This window comes from Gymnodraco acuticeps, unplaced genomic scaffold (assembly GCF_902827175.1).
Source record: "Gymnodraco acuticeps unplaced genomic scaffold, fGymAcu1.1, whole genome shotgun sequence".
Classification (NCBI taxonomy): Eukaryota; Metazoa; Chordata; class Actinopteri; order Perciformes; family Bathydraconidae; genus Gymnodraco; species Gymnodraco acuticeps.
Genome location: NW_022991642.1, coordinates 1,197,324 through 1,215,876, shown reverse-complemented (window position 1 = coordinate 1,215,876; position 18,553 = coordinate 1,197,324). Strand labels below are relative to the sequence as shown.

General features: G+C 43.0%; 2 protein-coding genes and 1 pseudogene across 3 annotated transcripts in view; 1 reads left to right on the top strand and 2 right to left on the bottom strand.

Annotated features, from left to right (window-relative positions):
• The window catches only part of LOC117534293 (phosphatidate cytidylyltransferase 2-like), a 118,771-nt gene extending 112,808 nt beyond the window's left edge, over positions 1–5,963 (top strand). For both annotated transcript variants that reach the window (XR_004567170.1, XM_034198499.1), the window contains one exon: positions 5,293–5,963. The gene's annotated coding sequence lies outside the window, so the exon portion shown is untranslated. The remainder of the gene's footprint in view (positions 1–5,292) is intronic.
• The window catches only part of LOC117534283, an 865,641-nt pseudogene that overhangs the window by 218,177 nt on the left and 628,911 nt on the right, over positions 1–18,553 (bottom strand).
• LOC117534291 (zinc finger protein 32-like) overlaps positions 1,862–18,553 on the bottom strand; it is a 32,285-nt gene continuing 15,593 nt past the window's right edge. Inside the window, exon 2 of the mRNA XM_034198488.1 lies at positions 1,862–2,525. Coding sequence (XP_034054379.1) covers positions 1,987–2,525 — 539 coding nt within the window. The 3' untranslated portion in view covers positions 1,862–1,986. The remainder of the gene's footprint in view (positions 2,526–18,553) is intronic.

The window sequence follows — 18,553 nt, the reverse complement described above, 5'->3', positions numbered from 1 at the left end:
GCCTCACAATGGTAACAAGTGGAAAATAATATTTACCAATGTGTACAATGATTTTAGGTAATTTTGACTACTCAGAACACCTTACTTATACAAAGGAAGACTGTGTTCATTCTACAATTACATGGGATTAAAGCAACATGTAGTTTTACTTGTATAATACTTCCATTTTGTATAAAAGACAGTTTGTTTTCATCTGTTTTAGAACAAACCAAGTATTGGTCTTCAGAATACCAAACTTGTTTCGGCAAATTCAGATGATAAATACAACTTTGAAACTTGTAACGGCATAATTACAAGCAGAGAATGGACTAATGTAACATCACAGCAAGCATAACAACAGCCGTGTGTTATGCACACATACGCAAGAATGACATCATCTGTCGCTTAGTGAGTTATCTGAAAGCGTTTTCCCCTCTCCTGAAATGACATGACCCAAAAATGTAACTGTTCTTTGTACATATTGGAGTTTAGACGAACTAGCCTTCTGGCCTTCGGCTGCGAGGTATTTTAACAAGGAAATGGTATCAGCTCCACACTGTTCTGGAGAGAGACCGACCTTGTACACAATGCCTGGTTGTACACAGTGGCCTTGACACAAACGTGTGAATCTGTAAGGTTTACCCTTATATTCAAATGTGAACAAAATTGACTGTCTTTGTGTACAGGAACACTGAAAAATGCATTTGAGAGATCTTATTACAGTAAAAAAAATGCTGCAGAGGCTGGAACTTTTGGAGTAATCAGATAAGCGACTTGGGACGAGCGGGCATAGCTGCATAGCATTTACAGCTGTAAATCCTGGACAAATCTCCACTCGTCAGGAGGTTTTGTCTCTGATCTTTTTGACAGGAAACACTGGAGTAAGTACCGGAATCGTTACACGGAATAATGACCCCTTGTTTAAGCAGAGAGGTAAACACTGAGTCCATCAACATGGACATTAAACCTACGTCATATCTGTGAGCTGCCCAGAGTGAGCATGGCCCATCTGAAAGCGCGGCAGGAAGCTCAGAGATATAATAATTACCTCATCATCCTCAACCAACAGCAATGTGCGCAGAACGGCTACGTTTGTGCACATTTTCATCTTATACATGTCACCTGACATATAGTACATAACATATTCTGTGTGTGTAGGTGTCCAATCAGTGACTGACTCCAAATCTTTAACGATTGGATCCAAATCCCTCTATCTATCAGTGGGGCCCCTGACTAGTGAAATGTGTGGACCGCCCCTGGGATTTGACACAGTTTGTGTTGTGTGGGTGTGCAACAGGAATGCAGCTGCGCAGCCAACTTCAAGCTTAGTTTTAAGCATGAGCTCCTCATTCACACATTCTAACAGAAAAACTCTCATCATTCCCGGTCAGGGAACCACATTTACACGGATCATCAACAACGTTAGCACGTATAATGCAAATGAGAAGTCCATGAACACAGCTGGTGGAAAAACACGTTGATCAGTCACCCCGCACCTGAGAATCAGGATATGTCAGCAGCCATTTAATACACATTCACACAGTTCTTTATCATCAAATGCCAGTTTTTGAACCATCGTAGGAGATGGCTGCCGGACTTTAAACCCCTCATTTGTGGAATAAATGAGATCTAAGCCGAACCGGAGTTTCAGATCTCTGCCCAGTAAATTTATTAGGCAGACGGAGGATAAAAGAAACTGTTTTTTTACTGATGTGGGAAATGGATTGACTATCATCACCGTTATCTCTACTGTGAAGTGATACAAAAACTTCTCCTTTACAATCACCCCAGCCGCTCCTATTGAGTGCATAAATCTACCACTAAATTTGCAATCAGGCAAATCTGCCCTTTTTACTATAGAACATCAACACCCATGACAGCTAAAGTTAGTGTGGGACATTTCTCAAATGCTGTTTCACTGTCATATTTCAAATATGTACCCTCTTTAACCACAGGCATGTCTTCTACATTTTCCAATTTTCCATAGCATGATGTGTGTGTATGTATTCACTTCCCTGGTTCGATGATGCTGGCTGAATTTCCATCTCGCTCGATCGGGCCCCTTCCTCCCCATCTGGTGTAGGTCAGTCTGATTGTGAATGGCCCCGTCCTTGCTGTCCCCCTCTCTGCCTCCACTCGCCAGTGTTCTGTGAGCAGTCCCATAATCCAATGTTCAACACTGCCACACTTGAAACATCTTTCGTCAAATGAAGGTCTTGCTTCTCGTCTTCTGCCTCGGAAAACCTCTTCTGCCTCTCCCTCGGTATTGTGACTGGCCAGCATTCTGCGTAGCTTGCGCTGTGTCTGTGAGTCCGTTGAGAAAGGCATTACTGAGGTGTGTTGCCCAAACACTTGCTTGGGCTTGGGTTTGTTTATCCCGCTGTTGTCCCCATCTACTTGGGGCTGATGGGGGTGGCGAGCTTGGAGTTGACTGCATGGCTGTGGCTTGTAGTGGCGGTGGAGGTGGTTGAGGTGGGCCAGCCGGATTGCCAGGGCTGTACCCCGGGGAGGGAAAGGATACCCAGTCGAGGAGAGGTCACTCAGGCCTGCAATGGAAGAACACAGAGATGTCTGGGGTTTACATAGTTTTGGAAATAATTTATTTTCCTTCTTTTCTTCACATTCATCTTCAACCTTAATATTTTCTTTAATGCCCCAGGCCAACTGCCTTCTTTCACGGCATTCTGCTTAATCCTCCCAGTATTTATTATAAACACTTTCTGTGAGTGTCCAGTTTTCTATATAAGTCTTTTACTTTAATCCTCCTCTTTGTATTTCTACTTCTTCTTGAAGAATACATTTATTCTTTAGACTTCTTGATTTTTAATTTACTCAAAAACCTCCCTTTGGAAATCCAAACATTTCCGTCCATATATTTATTCTTTAGACAGACTGTTTTCACCATATTTTACTCTCATGACGTCTACAATCGGGCCCTCAGGAGGGTGTACAAGCCCCCTACTTTGCCTTGCTCCCATGACAAAATCCCCTCATTTGTTTCACAGTACAAATCGCGCAAAAAACTAATCGTAAACCCACTATCTACGACGGGATAAACCCTATGTGATGTTTGTTTCACAGTACAAATCACACAAAAAACTAATCGTAAACCCACTATCTACGACGGGATACACCCTATGTGATGTTTGTTTCACAGTACAAATCACACAAAAAACTAATCGTAAACCCACTATCTACGACGGGATAAACCCTATGTGATGTTTGTTTCACAGTACAAATCACACAAAAAACTAATCGTAAACCCACTATCTACGACGGGATAAACCCTATGTGATGTTTGTTTCACAGTACAAATCACACAAAAAACTAATCGTAAACCCACTATCTACGACGGGATAAACCCTCTTCGAGCAGCCCCTTTCATAAACGTCATGGAGTTTTAATTACGTTTAACTTTAAACAATTTAGACATTGTACATCTCACCCAGTATTGGAAAGCCTTTGAGTTTGTTGGATCTCGTGAAGTCAATCGGTTCCACCCCCGGCGCTGGTCCTCTCATCCCATACGGTTTCTGTCGCGGTAGAGGAAGATCCGCGGATCCTGGAGCGCCCACCACCAGCGTCCGGAGGTGTTCCCAATCGAACTTGCAGAGACCCTGCTCGCAGCGCCAATTGTTATGGAAATCTAAAAACCCCAATACTGTAGAGTACAAGTCAGAAAACAAATAAATGGTGAATCAGACAGAGTTGTCTTTCTGGTGATGTTTATTCGAACAAACATCAGATACAATAAAATATAGACATAGGTCTCACAGAGTATAGGATAGTCTGCGCGAGTGTGCGCAGTTCAATATAGTTTTCAAGCTTATATTGAGGAAAGGGTGGGAAGGTAAGAAATCTGTCTTCACACGGTCACATTGTTATTAGACACCTGGCCTTGAGCTGTAGAAGTTCTCGTGTGACTTTGTGTGAGTCTCAACCCAGTAGCCAAAACAGCTCTGTGGCCTTGAAGTAGGATAGATAGAGGAAAACAGCACATCTAACCAAATGAGACACATTTGGTTAAAACATATCAGGATATAATACAATTTCCACTACAAGATCAAAACAACATACTGGGCATTATGAGAAAACAAAATGAAATTAAAACTGCGGTCGCACTTGTGCGCGCAGTGATGAGCGGGCCCTCGCGTCGGGGAGGGCAGCCGGTCGTCCCGGCGTCAAGCAGACGCGCGCGAGTCCTGGGAAATGAGCCGTTTCTCATTTCTATAATTTTCGCGTCTCAGACTCCCAGGTCCTCCGGCAGCAACCCGGAAACGGATGTCGGCGCGCCGTCTCGAAGGAAAACAAATGTCTCTAAAGGCTCGTCGAGGATCGATTATCGAGGAGGCTGTCTGGAGGAGCCGTAACCGAGGATACACTGATTTAGAGGAGAGAGGAGTGTCTCTAGAGGAGCTATAACCGAGGGTACACTGAAGTATTCTCCTGAGACGATTTCAGCCAACAGTGATGTTTAAAAGAGGTGTGACGCATGGCTGGACTTCTGTCAACGAAGCACAGCTCTGCAAACTGTTCCCGTTGTGATTATAAGTTATTTGAGATGATCAAATGTGCATCAGACTTTCTGCCCTTTACCGTTAGTTTACTCACTAATCACATGTCCCCTGGATGTTAGGTGATTTTACAGTGAGAACAGCTGCTGAGGTCAGTGCAGAAAGCATATAAATATATATTGCTCAATAATAAATGTAACAGGCCTACATTTCACAGTTTATTTGTAGGCTTTAGGAGATATCTACAAATAAACGTTAGGGTTAGGGAGTGTATAGGTGTCTGTTGTAATGAATATGCCGCGAGCAAAGGGTGTTGTTGGACTAACTGTGTGTGTGTGTGTGTGTGTGTGTGTGTGTGTGTGTGTGTGTGTGTGTGTGTGTGTGTGTGTGTGTGTGTGTGTGTGTGTGTGTGTTGGTGTGTGTGTGTGTGTGTGTGTGTGTGTGTGTGTGTGTGTGTGTGTGGTGTGTGTGTGTGTGTGTGTGTGTGTGTGTGTGTGTGTGTGTGTGTGTGTGTGTGTGTGTGTGTGTGTGTGTGTGTGTGTGTGTGTGTTGTGTGTGTGTGTGTGTGTGTGTGTGTGTGTGTGTGTGTGTGTGTGGTGTGTGTGTGGTGCTATCCCCGTCTCGTCTGCCTGCTAGGTGACCTTGACCGACAAAAATACACAATAGGTGGGACTAAGAAAGATAATATGAAAGTATATTAACTAGGGCTGCAAAATGTCACTCATTTTAATGGTGATTAGATTTTTAAATGCTAATACCTAACAGTTTTTTCTGAATGTGTGTTTACTGTTTCCTGCAGACATCCAGCTGCTGGTGGTTGTTAAAGAAGAGCTTTTCCCTGACCAGCAGGAGTGGAGCACCAGTCTGGACCAGGAGGACCCAGAGCCCCCCCCCACACATTAAGCAGGAACAGGAGGAACTCAGAATCAGTCAGGAGGGAGAGCAGCTTCAGGAGCTTGAGGAGGCTGATATCACCAAGTCCACTTTCACTCCTGACTCTGTGAAGAGTGAAGATGATAAAGAGAAACCTCCGTCCTCACAGCCTCATCAAAGACAAACTGAACACATGGAAACAGAAGCTGATGGAGATGACTGTCGAGGACCAGAACCAGCCAGGAACTCAGATCCAGAGAGCAGTTTACAACCAAAGACTGAGGACGACACTGAAGAGTCTTCTGAACTTGACACTGAACACAGTGCTGATTGGAAGGAGACCAGAGAACCTGCATCACACTCAAACTCACTGGAAAATAGACATGAATCGGTCAGTGATCCACGACGTACTGTTGAAAAGAAATCATTTGGGTGCTCTCTTTGTACGAAATCCTTTACACAGAAAGGAGATATTAAGAAACACATGAGAATCCACACAGGAGAGAAACCATACAGATGCTCAGTCTGTAAGAAATGTTTTTCACAGAGTGGAAGTTTAAAGGAACACATGAGAGTCCACACAGGAGAGAAACCATTCAGATGCTCAGTCTGTAAGAAATCTTTTTCACAGAGTGGAAGTTTAAAGGAACACATGAGAGTCCACACAGGAGAGAAACCACACAGCTGCTCAGTCTGTAAGAAAGCTTTTTCACAGAGTATAAATGTAAAGACACACATGAGAGTCCACACAGGAGAGGAAATATACAGCTGCAATGTTTGTGACAAAAGATTTAAATGGCGTATTGATTTCAAAAGACACAAGTGTGTTGGTCGTCAGTCCTCACAGCTTAATGCAATTCAAACTGAGGATGACGCAGAGGCAGAGCCTCCAACCAGCAGCTCAGCAAGGAAACAGAAGCTGATGGAGAGGACAATGAATAAGTCTTAAGACAGTTCACACAAGGGCTGAACGATATATCCTGTCATGGCGATAACCGCGATATGCGCATGCATATTCACATCGCAGGGATGTGCAATTTTATAAAAATAAAAACTTCAAAAAAATATCGCATTGTCTGTTTTTTTCAATATCGTGCAGCCCTAGTTCACACATGAGAAAAATCTGTCTGACTGGATTAACATTGTCGCACAACATTCATATAAGACTTAAATGAACTCCATCTTTATCAACATAAGTGGACAATATTTTTAATGTTTTTGTCATACTGATTTTCTGATTTATACTTTAACCACTGACTGTTGATGAACCATTTTATTTTGAATTGAGGGCTCCAAGTTTCCATATAGAGATATAGGATTATTTGATGTATTGTGGTAAGTGTTTTGTATCATTGCTATCCTGTTAATGAGCCCTGTTTTACATAAATGTACCTGTTATCTGATTGTTTTTTGCTTCTGTAAAGGAATACATTTGCCTATTTTGTATCCTGATGAACTAATGCCGTTACATGTAATACGTTACTCCCTAAGCCTGATTTCACCCACCTGCAACCGATTCGCTAATAATCACAAATGTGCATATCTTTGACCCCTTGACTCGACTATTTCTTGTTTAATAATCGTTACATCTCCTCAAAACCAAGTTCCTGTGTCCTGCCTTTCACCTGCTGATCACCCACTGCTTATTTAAGGAGGACTGACCTTTACAATGGACCAGCTAGTCTAAGTGTCTTAACGCAAACGTTTTGTAAAGTGATACTAAACCAAAAACGTGCTGTTCGGTTGTGTGCTCTCTGCAGGACGGGGTCTGTACTCAAAGATTGTTTATCAAATGAGAGCTTCACTCTGTTTTTGTTGTCCAAACGACGCCAACAGAGCGATACGTCCTCTTTCCATTAGATGGCATAAATGTTACATCCTCCAGTTCAACTGTCATCCACATATTAATGATTCAAAACAGCAATGTGTAAAATATGGCTAGTAATTGACTATTTCAACATAATGTGAAGAGGTTACAGTCTTGAGGCCATGTCCAATATGTTTGTTTTGTTTGATTAAATCTACTGAAATGAGCATTCAATGACTAAATTATTCTTAATTACTGTCATTACATCATGGGTTTGCATTGCAATATTAGAACGCATAAAACCCAACTTTGTTTCTTCTAAGTTGCGGGTGTCCATTGTTTAGAAGTCCGCTGTGTTTCATCCAAGCTTCCACTTCGTGCTCCAATAATGCTGAAAGTATCTTGTATGCTTTACCTGCTCCAGTAACACAAGTGTAATTCACTGGACAGAGACAAGAGATAGTGGATGGATCCAGAGGAGAACCAGAAGATAGTCCGTATAGAGCAGGGGTGTCAAACTCAATTTAATCGCGGGCCACATCAGCATTATGGCTGCACTCAAGGGGCCGGTTGTAACTCATATATATATATATATATATATATATATATATATATATAAAATAATGTATTATATTACATTATTGCCTGTGCATTGGATTATTATTGGATAGGGTAGTCTTAAAAAGGGTCTTAAAAAGTATTAAAAGTTGATAAATCAATTTAGCAAAAATTAAGGCTATTAAAAAGTATTAAACGGCATTTTCCAAGGTATTAAGAAGGTCCACAGCAACGACAACATGAAACACTCTTTAATTTACTGAAACGACATGTCGGGAAACCCCCCAAGGTGGCCCCATGCATAGCGCGCCGTAAAATGCTGCTTCTTATTTTAATTTGCGTTGCCTTGCTCCGCTCGGTGGGGTGGGAGGGGGGGGGCACTAAACGACTACGGTAACGATAACGGGTCCCAAGGTGGGTAGACCGGCATACGCAACGCTCTGGGGGTCCAACGGCTCCATGTGTAAGCCCTATATCAGGGGTGCCCAACCTCTTTTGAACCGAGAGCTACTTTTAAAGTTGCCAGTCTGCCGAGATCTACCAGTCCAAATAGAGAGGCGTAGCCATTACTGACAGCCTACTACAAGATCAATACACATTTCTACTTGTATAAAACTGACCTTTGTACGATTAATACCTCATAAAATACTGCAGATCCTTTATCTTACCTCGGCTCTTTCTAATCTACACACATACAAGTATTTAACTGAAGTTACACAACAGTGTTGTTGATACAGAGTTGGAGTTTATTCACACGTCACTACAGTGGGTAATGTTTTCAAGAAACATTGAACAGTGCTGCCACATATGACACAGGACAAAAAGAAAATACGCTGAACCCTTTCTTTGCCATTATATAAAAATAGTGTTGCTTCAAAAGTATAAATTAGGCTTACTAATAAGACAACTCAGATCTGAAGCTACACAGGAATTTGCTGCCAAAGTGCAATAAAAAAGACAAAATTAATAGAATCAAACCCTTTTTTGTTGCATTTTAGTAGAGTATAAAAATAAATGCCTTTAATAGGATGCAAGCAACAGTTTCTTAACCTGAATTGATAGTAGACTATAATCAATTTAAGTTTGCTTTCTTATACCATTTTGTACAATAATTATAATGACTAAGTTCAAACAAACTAAAACTCACAGCTGATTAATAACGGTATCCAACTTGAGTTTTTATTATATCAAAAACCTGTTGAAATGCTACTGTTATTGTTGTTGTTTACTGTCCCCAAAAGCGCGTCGGCAGCCACCAGGAATGCTTCTTTCACAACTTCGCCATCTTTGAAAGACTTCATGTGTTTCGCAAGAACGTGACGGACACGATAAGATGCTATGGTAGCAGCCTTGCTCTTGTTGTTGGGCCTGGTGAAAATGGACTGCTGTGCATTTAGCTGTCCTTTCAGGCCCCTCCCCTTTTGGGAGCGTAGGGCAGAATTACATTACATTACATTTTACATTACATTGCATTTAGCTGACGCTTTTGTCCAAAGCGACTTACAATAAGTACATTCGACCAGGAAGACACAACCTTGAAGAAAACAGAATCATATAAGTACATCAGGTTTCATAGAGCCAAACATTTCAAGTGCTACTCAATTGGCTTTAGGTAAGCCAGTCCTTTATTAGTATAAAAGTGCTTCGTTAATAGTTATATCGCTCGAAGTGGAGTCGAAAGAGATGAGTTTTCAGTCTGCGCCGGAAGATGTGCAAGCTATCTGCCGTCCTGATGTCAATGGGGAGCTCATTCCACCATCTTGGAGCCAGGACAGCAAACCCACGTGTTTTTGCCGATGGGAACTTGGGTCCCCCTCGCAGCGAGGGCGCAGCGAGTTGTTTGGCTGATGCAGAGCGTAGTGCACGCGCTGGGGTGTACGGTTTAACCATGTCCTGGATGTAGGAAGGGCCAGATCCATTCGCAGCATGGTAAGCAAGTACCAGTGTCTTGAAGTGGATTCTAGCAGTTACCGGAAGCCAGTGAAGGGAGCGGAGGAGCGGAGTGGTGTGGGAAAATTTAGGAAGGTTGAAGACCAGACGAGCCGCTGCATTCTGGATGAGCTGCAGAGGTCGCATGGCACATGCAGGTAGACCAGCCAGGAGGGAGTTGCAGTAGTCTAGGCGTGAGATGACGAGAGCCTGGACCAGAACCTGAGTCGCTTTCTGTGTCAGCTGGGGACGTATCTTCCTGATGTTGTAAAGCGTGTATCTGCAGCAACGGGTTGTAGCAGCGATTTTTGCAGTGAAGGACAGGTTGTTATCTAGGGTCACACCCAGATTCCTTGCAGTCTGAGTCGGGGAAACAACTGAGTTGCCGATGTTGATTGTTAGGTCAAGAGTGGGACAATCTTTTCCCGTGAGGTAGAGAATTAGGAGGGAGTTCTGTCTCGTAGCATTTGTGCACTGTTTTCAAATGCCGCTCCTAAATTACCCTTCTTCGATAAAGCCACGCTCGCATTGCAGATGAGACAGATGGACTTTGAATTGGAATAGATAAAAATAATCATCCTCCCACTCGGAGTGAAAATGATATATTTTGGGCTCTTTTGCTTCTGCCATAATTGCGGTCTTGTGTGTGTGCGGACTGTCACTCCTGTTGACACGGACAACGTCAGCGAAATACTGCCCACTGCCCACTGCCCACCAGCCACGCCCCGACACATGGGGTCACGCCGGCCAATCACAAAGCTTTGATGTGTTCAAGTGCATTATTCTGGCACAGGAAGATTATGTTATAGGACATTAACGATAAAACAGAATATTGTTGTTCTATTTTTAGACACATCTCGTCAGAATAAGTGAGAAATGGATTTAACTTATGTTAGACAGCTATCATACTGAATACATATTTACTGTGAATGTGTGCAAAAACGTATGGCATATAGCTGTCTAACAGAAGTTAAATTCATTTCTCACTTATTCTGACAATGTACTTAACCCCAAATAAAAGAACCCCATAAAAAGAGTTGTTAAATAATAGTGAAGTCACGTTGTAATAACAATAACTCATCTCTCTCTCGTTTTATTTTTGAGCTTTGCTAAAAGCCACTGTGTCAAGTGTCCATCTTGGGTTGCCGTCCGGAGTTGTCCAATATGGTGGACCATCTCGCACATGCGCATTGCAGATCGGGCAGAGCTGCAGATCGGGTAGTGACAGTGGTTAGCATCTGGTGCTAGCTAGCCAAGCTAACGGATATAAGGAGCTTTTTCAACAACAAGGTGGAGGGAGAACTCTCTCCTGTCAGACGGAGAGTCTCAGGTAACCTCAGCTCAGGTGAAGTAAAGGACTCTCTCTGTGTTTAGATGGTTAACTTTAGTCTAGTTATCTCAGTGGGTCTCAAACGGTTTGTTTTAAAAGGGGAGTGATTTGTAAAATATCTATAAAGAAAAAGTAAATCTGTTGACAGTTCTGTTTCGTATGGGTATTGAGAGATGTATCCATAGATCTCTTAATGTTGCTCTCAAAGTGCACCAGATTGATGCTTTTAACTTCAATATTTAAAAACAAATCTTCCCGGGGGAGCATGCCCCCGGACCCTCCTAGAGGAGGTGAGGTCCGCTCTCCACTTGTAAAAATAGCACTTTACCCCTGCCTATATGCCGTGAGCTGATTATCGAGCCTTCATTGTAACAGTCGCGGGTGCACTGTGTGTGTGTGTGTGTGTGTGTGTGTGTGTGTGTGTGTGTGTGTGTGTGTGTGTGTGTGTGTGTGTGTGTGTGTGTGTGTGTGTGTGTGTGTGTGTGTGTGTGTGTGTGTGTGTGTGTGTGTGTGTGTGTGTGTGGGGGGGGGGGGGGGGAGTGTTGCAGTAGACAATTCAACTGTAGCGCTGGTGCATTAATGGGAAACCCTAAATGTTTGAGCACCCTCTATGAAACGTCAAGCTACCCCACAGCACCCCCTAGAGGAAATATCTGGCGCCGCCACTGTATGTACGCTCTGTGGGACACTTTGTTTAGTCTTCTTTTATTGTACACACTACTCGTGTGCTGCTGTGCTGTGCTGTTGATAATTTACCACGGAGATATTCGCGGAGAGACCGCAGCGCCTCCATGCTCGGGCCGGGGACTGCTTTCGCCTTTCCGGTGTTTCTGTGCTCAGGAGAGCCGCCACGCTGAGCTGCTGTGTGGAGGAGTTTATCCACCTTGGAGACATCGCGGTGGGAAAGGAGCGCCGGGCTGCTGTGCAGTGGATTTTTCTACCCCTGAGACATCGCGGTGAGACCGGTGCGCAGCCACGCCGGGCTGCTGTGGAGATATCGCGGTGAGATCTGGAGCGCCTCCACGCCGGATATATCTGGCTTTGGGATCTGAAGGATTCACCGGAGAGGCCTGCTGTCTTTCTTCAGCCCTGCATCTCCGGGCCTCCCACCTCCAGTGCCCCGGGCTCGGTGAGTGACGCCGCTTCACTTCATAACGGGAAGGGAATATCGTGGATGCTGTGCTGGCCTGGGGAAATGGCCACTATCGTGGCTCTGCTGTGCCTTTTGGCTGTCTTGGACGGTGAGAAGATTTCTAGTCATCCTGAGAAGTCTACTGGATTCATTTCTGTTCTGCCGTCCGCGGTGAGCATCCCCTGCAAAGGATCGGGAGTGCTACACAAACAATTACCGGTTACCTTGTCACAGGCAATCAGTTCGACAAAATATGTTTGTCTTTTTTGTTTGCCTGCAATGATGATTCTTCAGGACTGCTTCTTAAGCTCTAATCACACTCTTGCAGACTTTTCCGGTGATTCAAAAGTAGATGACAATGTATGTGTGTCGTTTAAGAGGAAAAGATGCCTGTTTTTTTGTTGTTGTTATTACTGTCAGGAAATGTACAACCTAACCCTGGTCCGCCCAGTAGTAGTAGTCAGATCGCTACTCCTGCTGATTTTAAAGCTAGGTCTGGGTTGGGTTTCATCCACTTGAATGTGTGCAATCTGTTAGGTAAGATTTTGGCTAGATTTTGTCCGCATTTGGGCGAGATCGACTGACGCTGACGTCATTGTTTTATCAGAAACATGGCTAAATAAATATGTTTTGGCCTCTGACATTGCCTTAAATGGCGTATAATGTGTATCGTTCCGACCGGCCTAATAAAGGTGATGGCGTTGCCATTTATGTTAAGAATAAGTTCAGTGTATCCACATTAGTTTCCAAATCTATCAGTAAGCAATTTTAATTTCTAGCCTTAAATATAGAAGTGGCAAAGGGGCAACAGGTCATGGTGGTGGGCTGTTACAGATCCCCCACAGCTGTCAAGGACTCCTTGTCTTCGCTAGCAAATCTTTTATCGCAACTAGACTACAAGGAAATAGTGCTACTTGGAGATTTCAACTGGGACTGGTTAACTGCAGTGTCAGAGGATTTTAAAAACCTTTGTATCTCTTTGAATGTTACTCAGATTGTTGACAGTCCTACTCGCCCTAACATTAAGTCCCCTAATAAATGCTCCCCAATTGATCTCATTTTAACTAATGCTCCCTATACATACTTATCTGTGGGAGTATTTGCGAATGATCACTGTGTTCTAGCCACAATTAGGGACAGTAAGGTTCAAAAGGTTAAACCTCATATTATTATTAAGAGAGACATAAAACATTTAGTGGAGCAGGGTTTTGTACATGATCTGTTTGGGTTTGATTGGGGAAAAATCGAACTGTGTGCTGATGTAGAAACTGCATGGTCTTATTTTTATCTTGGTTTTATGGAGGTCATTGATAGACATGCACCCCTGCGTAAATTTAGAGTAAAGGGACGAGACAATCCTTGGTTTTCTGCTGAACTGTCTAGTCTCCTTCATGAGAGAAACAAGGCCTGGGCAAAGGCTAGCAAATCAGGCTCAGAGGTAGAATGGCTGCATTTTAGGCAGCTAAGGAATAGCTTCACTTCAAATGTCAAAAGTGCAAAGTCGAAGTACTATTTGTCAGTTACCACAGAAAACCTAAATAATCCTAGGACATTTTGGAAAGCCATAAAATCGATATCCACCAGTGAGATCCTGTTAGGAACCTTGACAGACACTTGGACTCAAACACACGACTCAAAAGAAAGTTTGTTGTTCAAAAGGTCTTTACTTTGAATAAGTATAAAGTTCAAACAAAAAATCACTCCTGAGAGGCAAAACATAGCAAAGCAAACTACAAACTAAATAAACTTGACTATGATCACAAAGTACAAAAACTCTTGGCGTGACAAGCTGGCTCTCTTAATGGCACAAGGCACAAGATGAACTGGCACAGGACAAAGGGAGACAGGACTATTTATACATGAGGTAAGTGGGAACAGGTGGAAACAATCAGGGGCGGGGCAGACGCTGACGATGGTGGGAACACACACAAAGGGAGGAAGTAAGGGGGGCTGAAATGAGAGAGGTAAGTACAAAATAAAACAGGAAGTGCAATGACAGGACAAGACAGGTGAACAAAAATACTTGACTAAACATAAATCTAACCTGGGCTATGAACTAAACATGAAACAATAACATGAACCTGATTAACATGACATGAAGGATTTAGCAGACATGACGGGATGTTACAGATCCGTAATGAGCTACCTCCTTGCCTTACCACAGCATCTGGCTCTATATCGGACAGGGCCACTATGCTAAATTGCTTTAGTGAGAATTTTGTGTCCTGCAGTTCTATGTTTGATTCTGTGACTAACTCTGCTGCTGTGAACACCCCAATCCGTGACTCTGAACAATGTGGTCTGGAAAACCCTTTCAGTTGTACTCCTTTTACTGTCAATGTTGTTCATGAAGCATTATCTAAGTTAGATCCTAAGAACCCGGCTGGCCCGGACAACGTATAACCTTTCTTTTTAAAGATAGCTGCAGATTGTATTGCTCTTCCTCTCACTACTCTTTTTAACCTCTCCCTCAGCACAAATGCAATTCCAAAAGTATGGAAGTCAGCTTATGTCTTGCCCAGTGGCGGCCGGTGTAAAATATCTTTGGTGGGGCTGTTGATATAGTGAGTAAACAAATTTATTACCCCTTAAATTAGGACTTCTGGTGATGTAATGGCGCGTTTTCAGTGCAGCGCAGAGCTCGCTTTAATGCTGCGTTCAGACCGGACGCGATGCGAATATTCGCTTCGCTCTAAACGCTCCTATCGCATCGCTCTAGTCCAGGGGTGCCCAACCAGTCAATCGCGAGATGTGTCTAAAAATAGAACAACAATATTCTGTTTTATCGTTAATGTCCTATAACATAATCTTCCTGTGCCAGAATAATGCACTTGAACGCATCAAAGCTTTGTGATTGGCCGGCATGACCCCATGTGTCGGGGCGTGGCTGGTGGGCAGTGGGCAGTATTTTGCTGACGTTGTCCGTGTCAACAGGAGTGACAGTCCGCACACACACAAGACCGCAATTATGGCAGAAGCAAAAGAGCCCAAAATATATCATTTTCACTCCGAGTGGGAGGATGATTATTTTTATCTATTCCAATTCAAAGTCCATCTGTCTCATCTGCAATGCGAGCGTGGCTTTATCGAAGAAGGGTAATTTAGGAGCGGCATTTCAAAACAGTGCACAAATGCTACGAGACGGAACTCCCTCCTAATTCTGCCCTACGCTCCCAAAAGGGGAGGGGCCTGAAAGGACAGCTAAATGCACAGCAGTCCATTTTCACCAGGCCCAACAACAAGAGCAAGGCTGCTACCATAGCATCTTATCGTGCCCGTCACGTTCTTGCGAAACACATGAAGTCTTTCAAAGATGGCGAAGTTGTGAAAGAAGCATTCCTGGTGGCTGCCGACGCGCTTTTGGGGACAGTAAACAACAACAATAACAGTAGCATTTCAACAGGTTTTTGATATAATAAAAACTCAAGTTGGATACCGTTATTAATCAGCTGTGAGTTTTAGTTTGTTTGAACTTAGTCATTATAATTATTGTACAAAATGGTATTTCAATCAGGAGAGACGTGATGTATGGAATACATATTTATTATCGGTCACATTATATAAATGAAACATAATGATGACAGTTTATAACAAGTGAATGAAATGGTGTTTTGGCGATTAGGCCCAGGTTTTGTAGGATATCAATCGGGAAGGGAAGAACCGTTTCCGATAGACACTGGTGGTGGTGATAAGTGGTTAGGTCCGGTTGAAAGGGAGAAGGTTAAGCTTGGCCCTGAGTTGAAAGCAGGAGGTGAAGGGGTGGAGGAGGGTTGCGCGTTGACACCTGGAAGACAGCTGATAGGAAAGGGGAGAGCATATATAGAGGGATTAACAGGTGCGATGATTAGGCTTGTAAATGGAGGGGAGTGATAGGTTAGCTGAGGAGTGGCGCTCCCTGTCATTAGTGCAGGGAGCGAGTATTGCCATGACGTGCAATACGGAGTGATAGGTCTTCCTGTCTGAACTTGCGCTAAGCTTCATAAGAATGCAAACTTAAATTGATTATAGTCTATTATCAATTCAGGTTAAGAAACTGTTGCTTGCATCCTATTAAAAGGCATTTATTTGTATACTCTACTAAAATGCAACAAAAAAGGGTTTGATTCTATTAATTGTGTCTTTTTTATTGCACTTTGGCAGCAGATTCCTGTGTAGCTTCAGATCTGAGTTGTCTTATTAGTAAGCCTAATTTATACTTTTGAAGCAACACTATTTTTATATAATGGCAAAGAAAGGGTTCAGCGTATTTTCTTTTTGTCCTGTGTCATATGTGGCAGCACTGTTCAATGTTTCTTGAAAACATTACCCACTGTAGTGACGTGTGAATAAACTCCAACTCTGTATCAACAACACTGTTGTGTAACTTCAGTTAAATACTTGTATGTGTGGAGATTAGAAAGAGCCGAGGTAAGATAAAGGATCTGCTGTATTTTATGAGGTATTAATCGTACAAAGGTCAGTTTTATACAAGTAGAAGTGTGTATTTATCTTGTAGTAGGCTGTCAGTAATGGCTACGCCTCTCTATTTGGACTGGTAGATCTCGGCAGACTGGCAACTTTAAAAGTAGCTCTCGGTTCAAAAAAGGTTGGGCACCCCTGATCTAGTCGCTCGAGTTTCACCGCGGCTGCCAGCTGTGTTTACTCGCATCATTCAAACAAGACGTGCTCGGGAGCTACAACTACAACAAAATGAACATATTTTACCGTGATTAAATTGTAATACACGTTTCTAAATGATGCCGACGTAACAACATACTGATACCGGTTAGTAAAATCCATGAATTAATGCTTTGACAAGTCTGCAGACAGACGGCAGGCGGAGATTGGGGTCGACCAGGCTAAGCTAACGTTGTATATGCTCACTCCACACTCATAACAACGGCCTACAGACATAAATAAACCAGCGACTGTATTCGCCATGACACAGACAGTGCCGAGCCGTGCGGGGCCCGTTTTTGGTTGCGTTTCCACTTGGCCTAGTACCGGCTAGCGGGTCCTATTTCACAGTTTTTCTGGCCCCATAAAATCGTGGTTCTAGGGCCAGGAACAACCAGGCTGAGTCGGGCTGAGTATGCTAAACTAGAGAGAGAATCGCTGGCAAGGGGGCTACAACTACATCAAGATGAACATATTTTACCGTGATTTAATTGTAATACACGCTTCAAAATGATGCCGAAGTAACAACATACTGATACCGGTTAGTAAAAACCATGAATTAATGCTTTGACAAGTCTGCAGACAGACGGCAGGCGAAACACTTTTTTTAAATGCGTGTTTTCTAAATGGAGCTTGGCTAAGCTAACGTTATATATGCTCCGACCGTCCACACTCACAACAACGGCCTATACATACATAAATAAACCAGCGACTGTATTCTACATGTTCATTTACAAAGCCGTGTTGGGTAAACTACCTTTTTATATCTGCTCTCTGATCTCTCGACGAATTGAAAGTACTTATTGCCTGAGATCTCATGATGTTGTTTTATTAAATGTGCCAAGTGCTAGGACTGTCTTAAGGAAGAAAGCTTTTAGTTGTGCAGCTCCACTAACTTGGAACAGTCTGCAAACATGTTTAAAACTGAGCACTTTGGTTCCCCTGCATCATTTTAAAACTCGGCTGGGTGACATGCTGTTTGATACTCATGGTACCTGTCACTGTAAATAGAGTTTGTAAACTGTACCCTGTACATTATGTTGTATGTCATCCTTATTGTTGTTCTGTTGTTTGTATGTTACATGTGTAACTAATGTCCTGCAGGTCACCCTTGAAAAATAGATCTTTTGATCTCAAGGGGCTTTCACCTGGTTAAATAAAGACTACAAACAAACAAACTACAGCGTTTCCAGCTTTTCCAGCGGTCTAGTGTGAACGGACACGTTAATGAATCGAATGCGTGTGAACGGAAGACTTTTTTGCGTTTGCGTATACGTTTTACCGTATGTGGGGCCGGGGTCTAAGCCAAACTATATCCGGTCACAGAGATCTGCTATTTTAAAGTAAAGTCAACACATATCGACCCTAAATATAGTCTATATTAAGAACGAGAAAAGTCTTAACATATATATCCTTTTTTGTAAACATATGACAAATGTGTGAGGGTGATGACGTCAGAGCATCGTCCTATGTGCCAGGGCTTAGCCCCGGACAGCCCCAGCCCAATATAACCCCTGGGTATTTGTGAGGGAGCTCCTATATGACATTACCCCGCTGAAGCTCACCAAAGTTTAATATATTTCATAGTTCAAAGTTTTGTCAATTGTTTTGTTTATTGGTCAAATACTGGTTTCTAATGGTTTCTGAGGAGTTTTACTGGAATGAAAGAGCACAGAGTACAGAAGCAACAAAGCAGCATACTGCATTAAACCTGACCTTCACAGAGAGGTTGAAGTTCATGTGGAGAGGAGGCTTCAGTAGTCTGTCTGCACTCT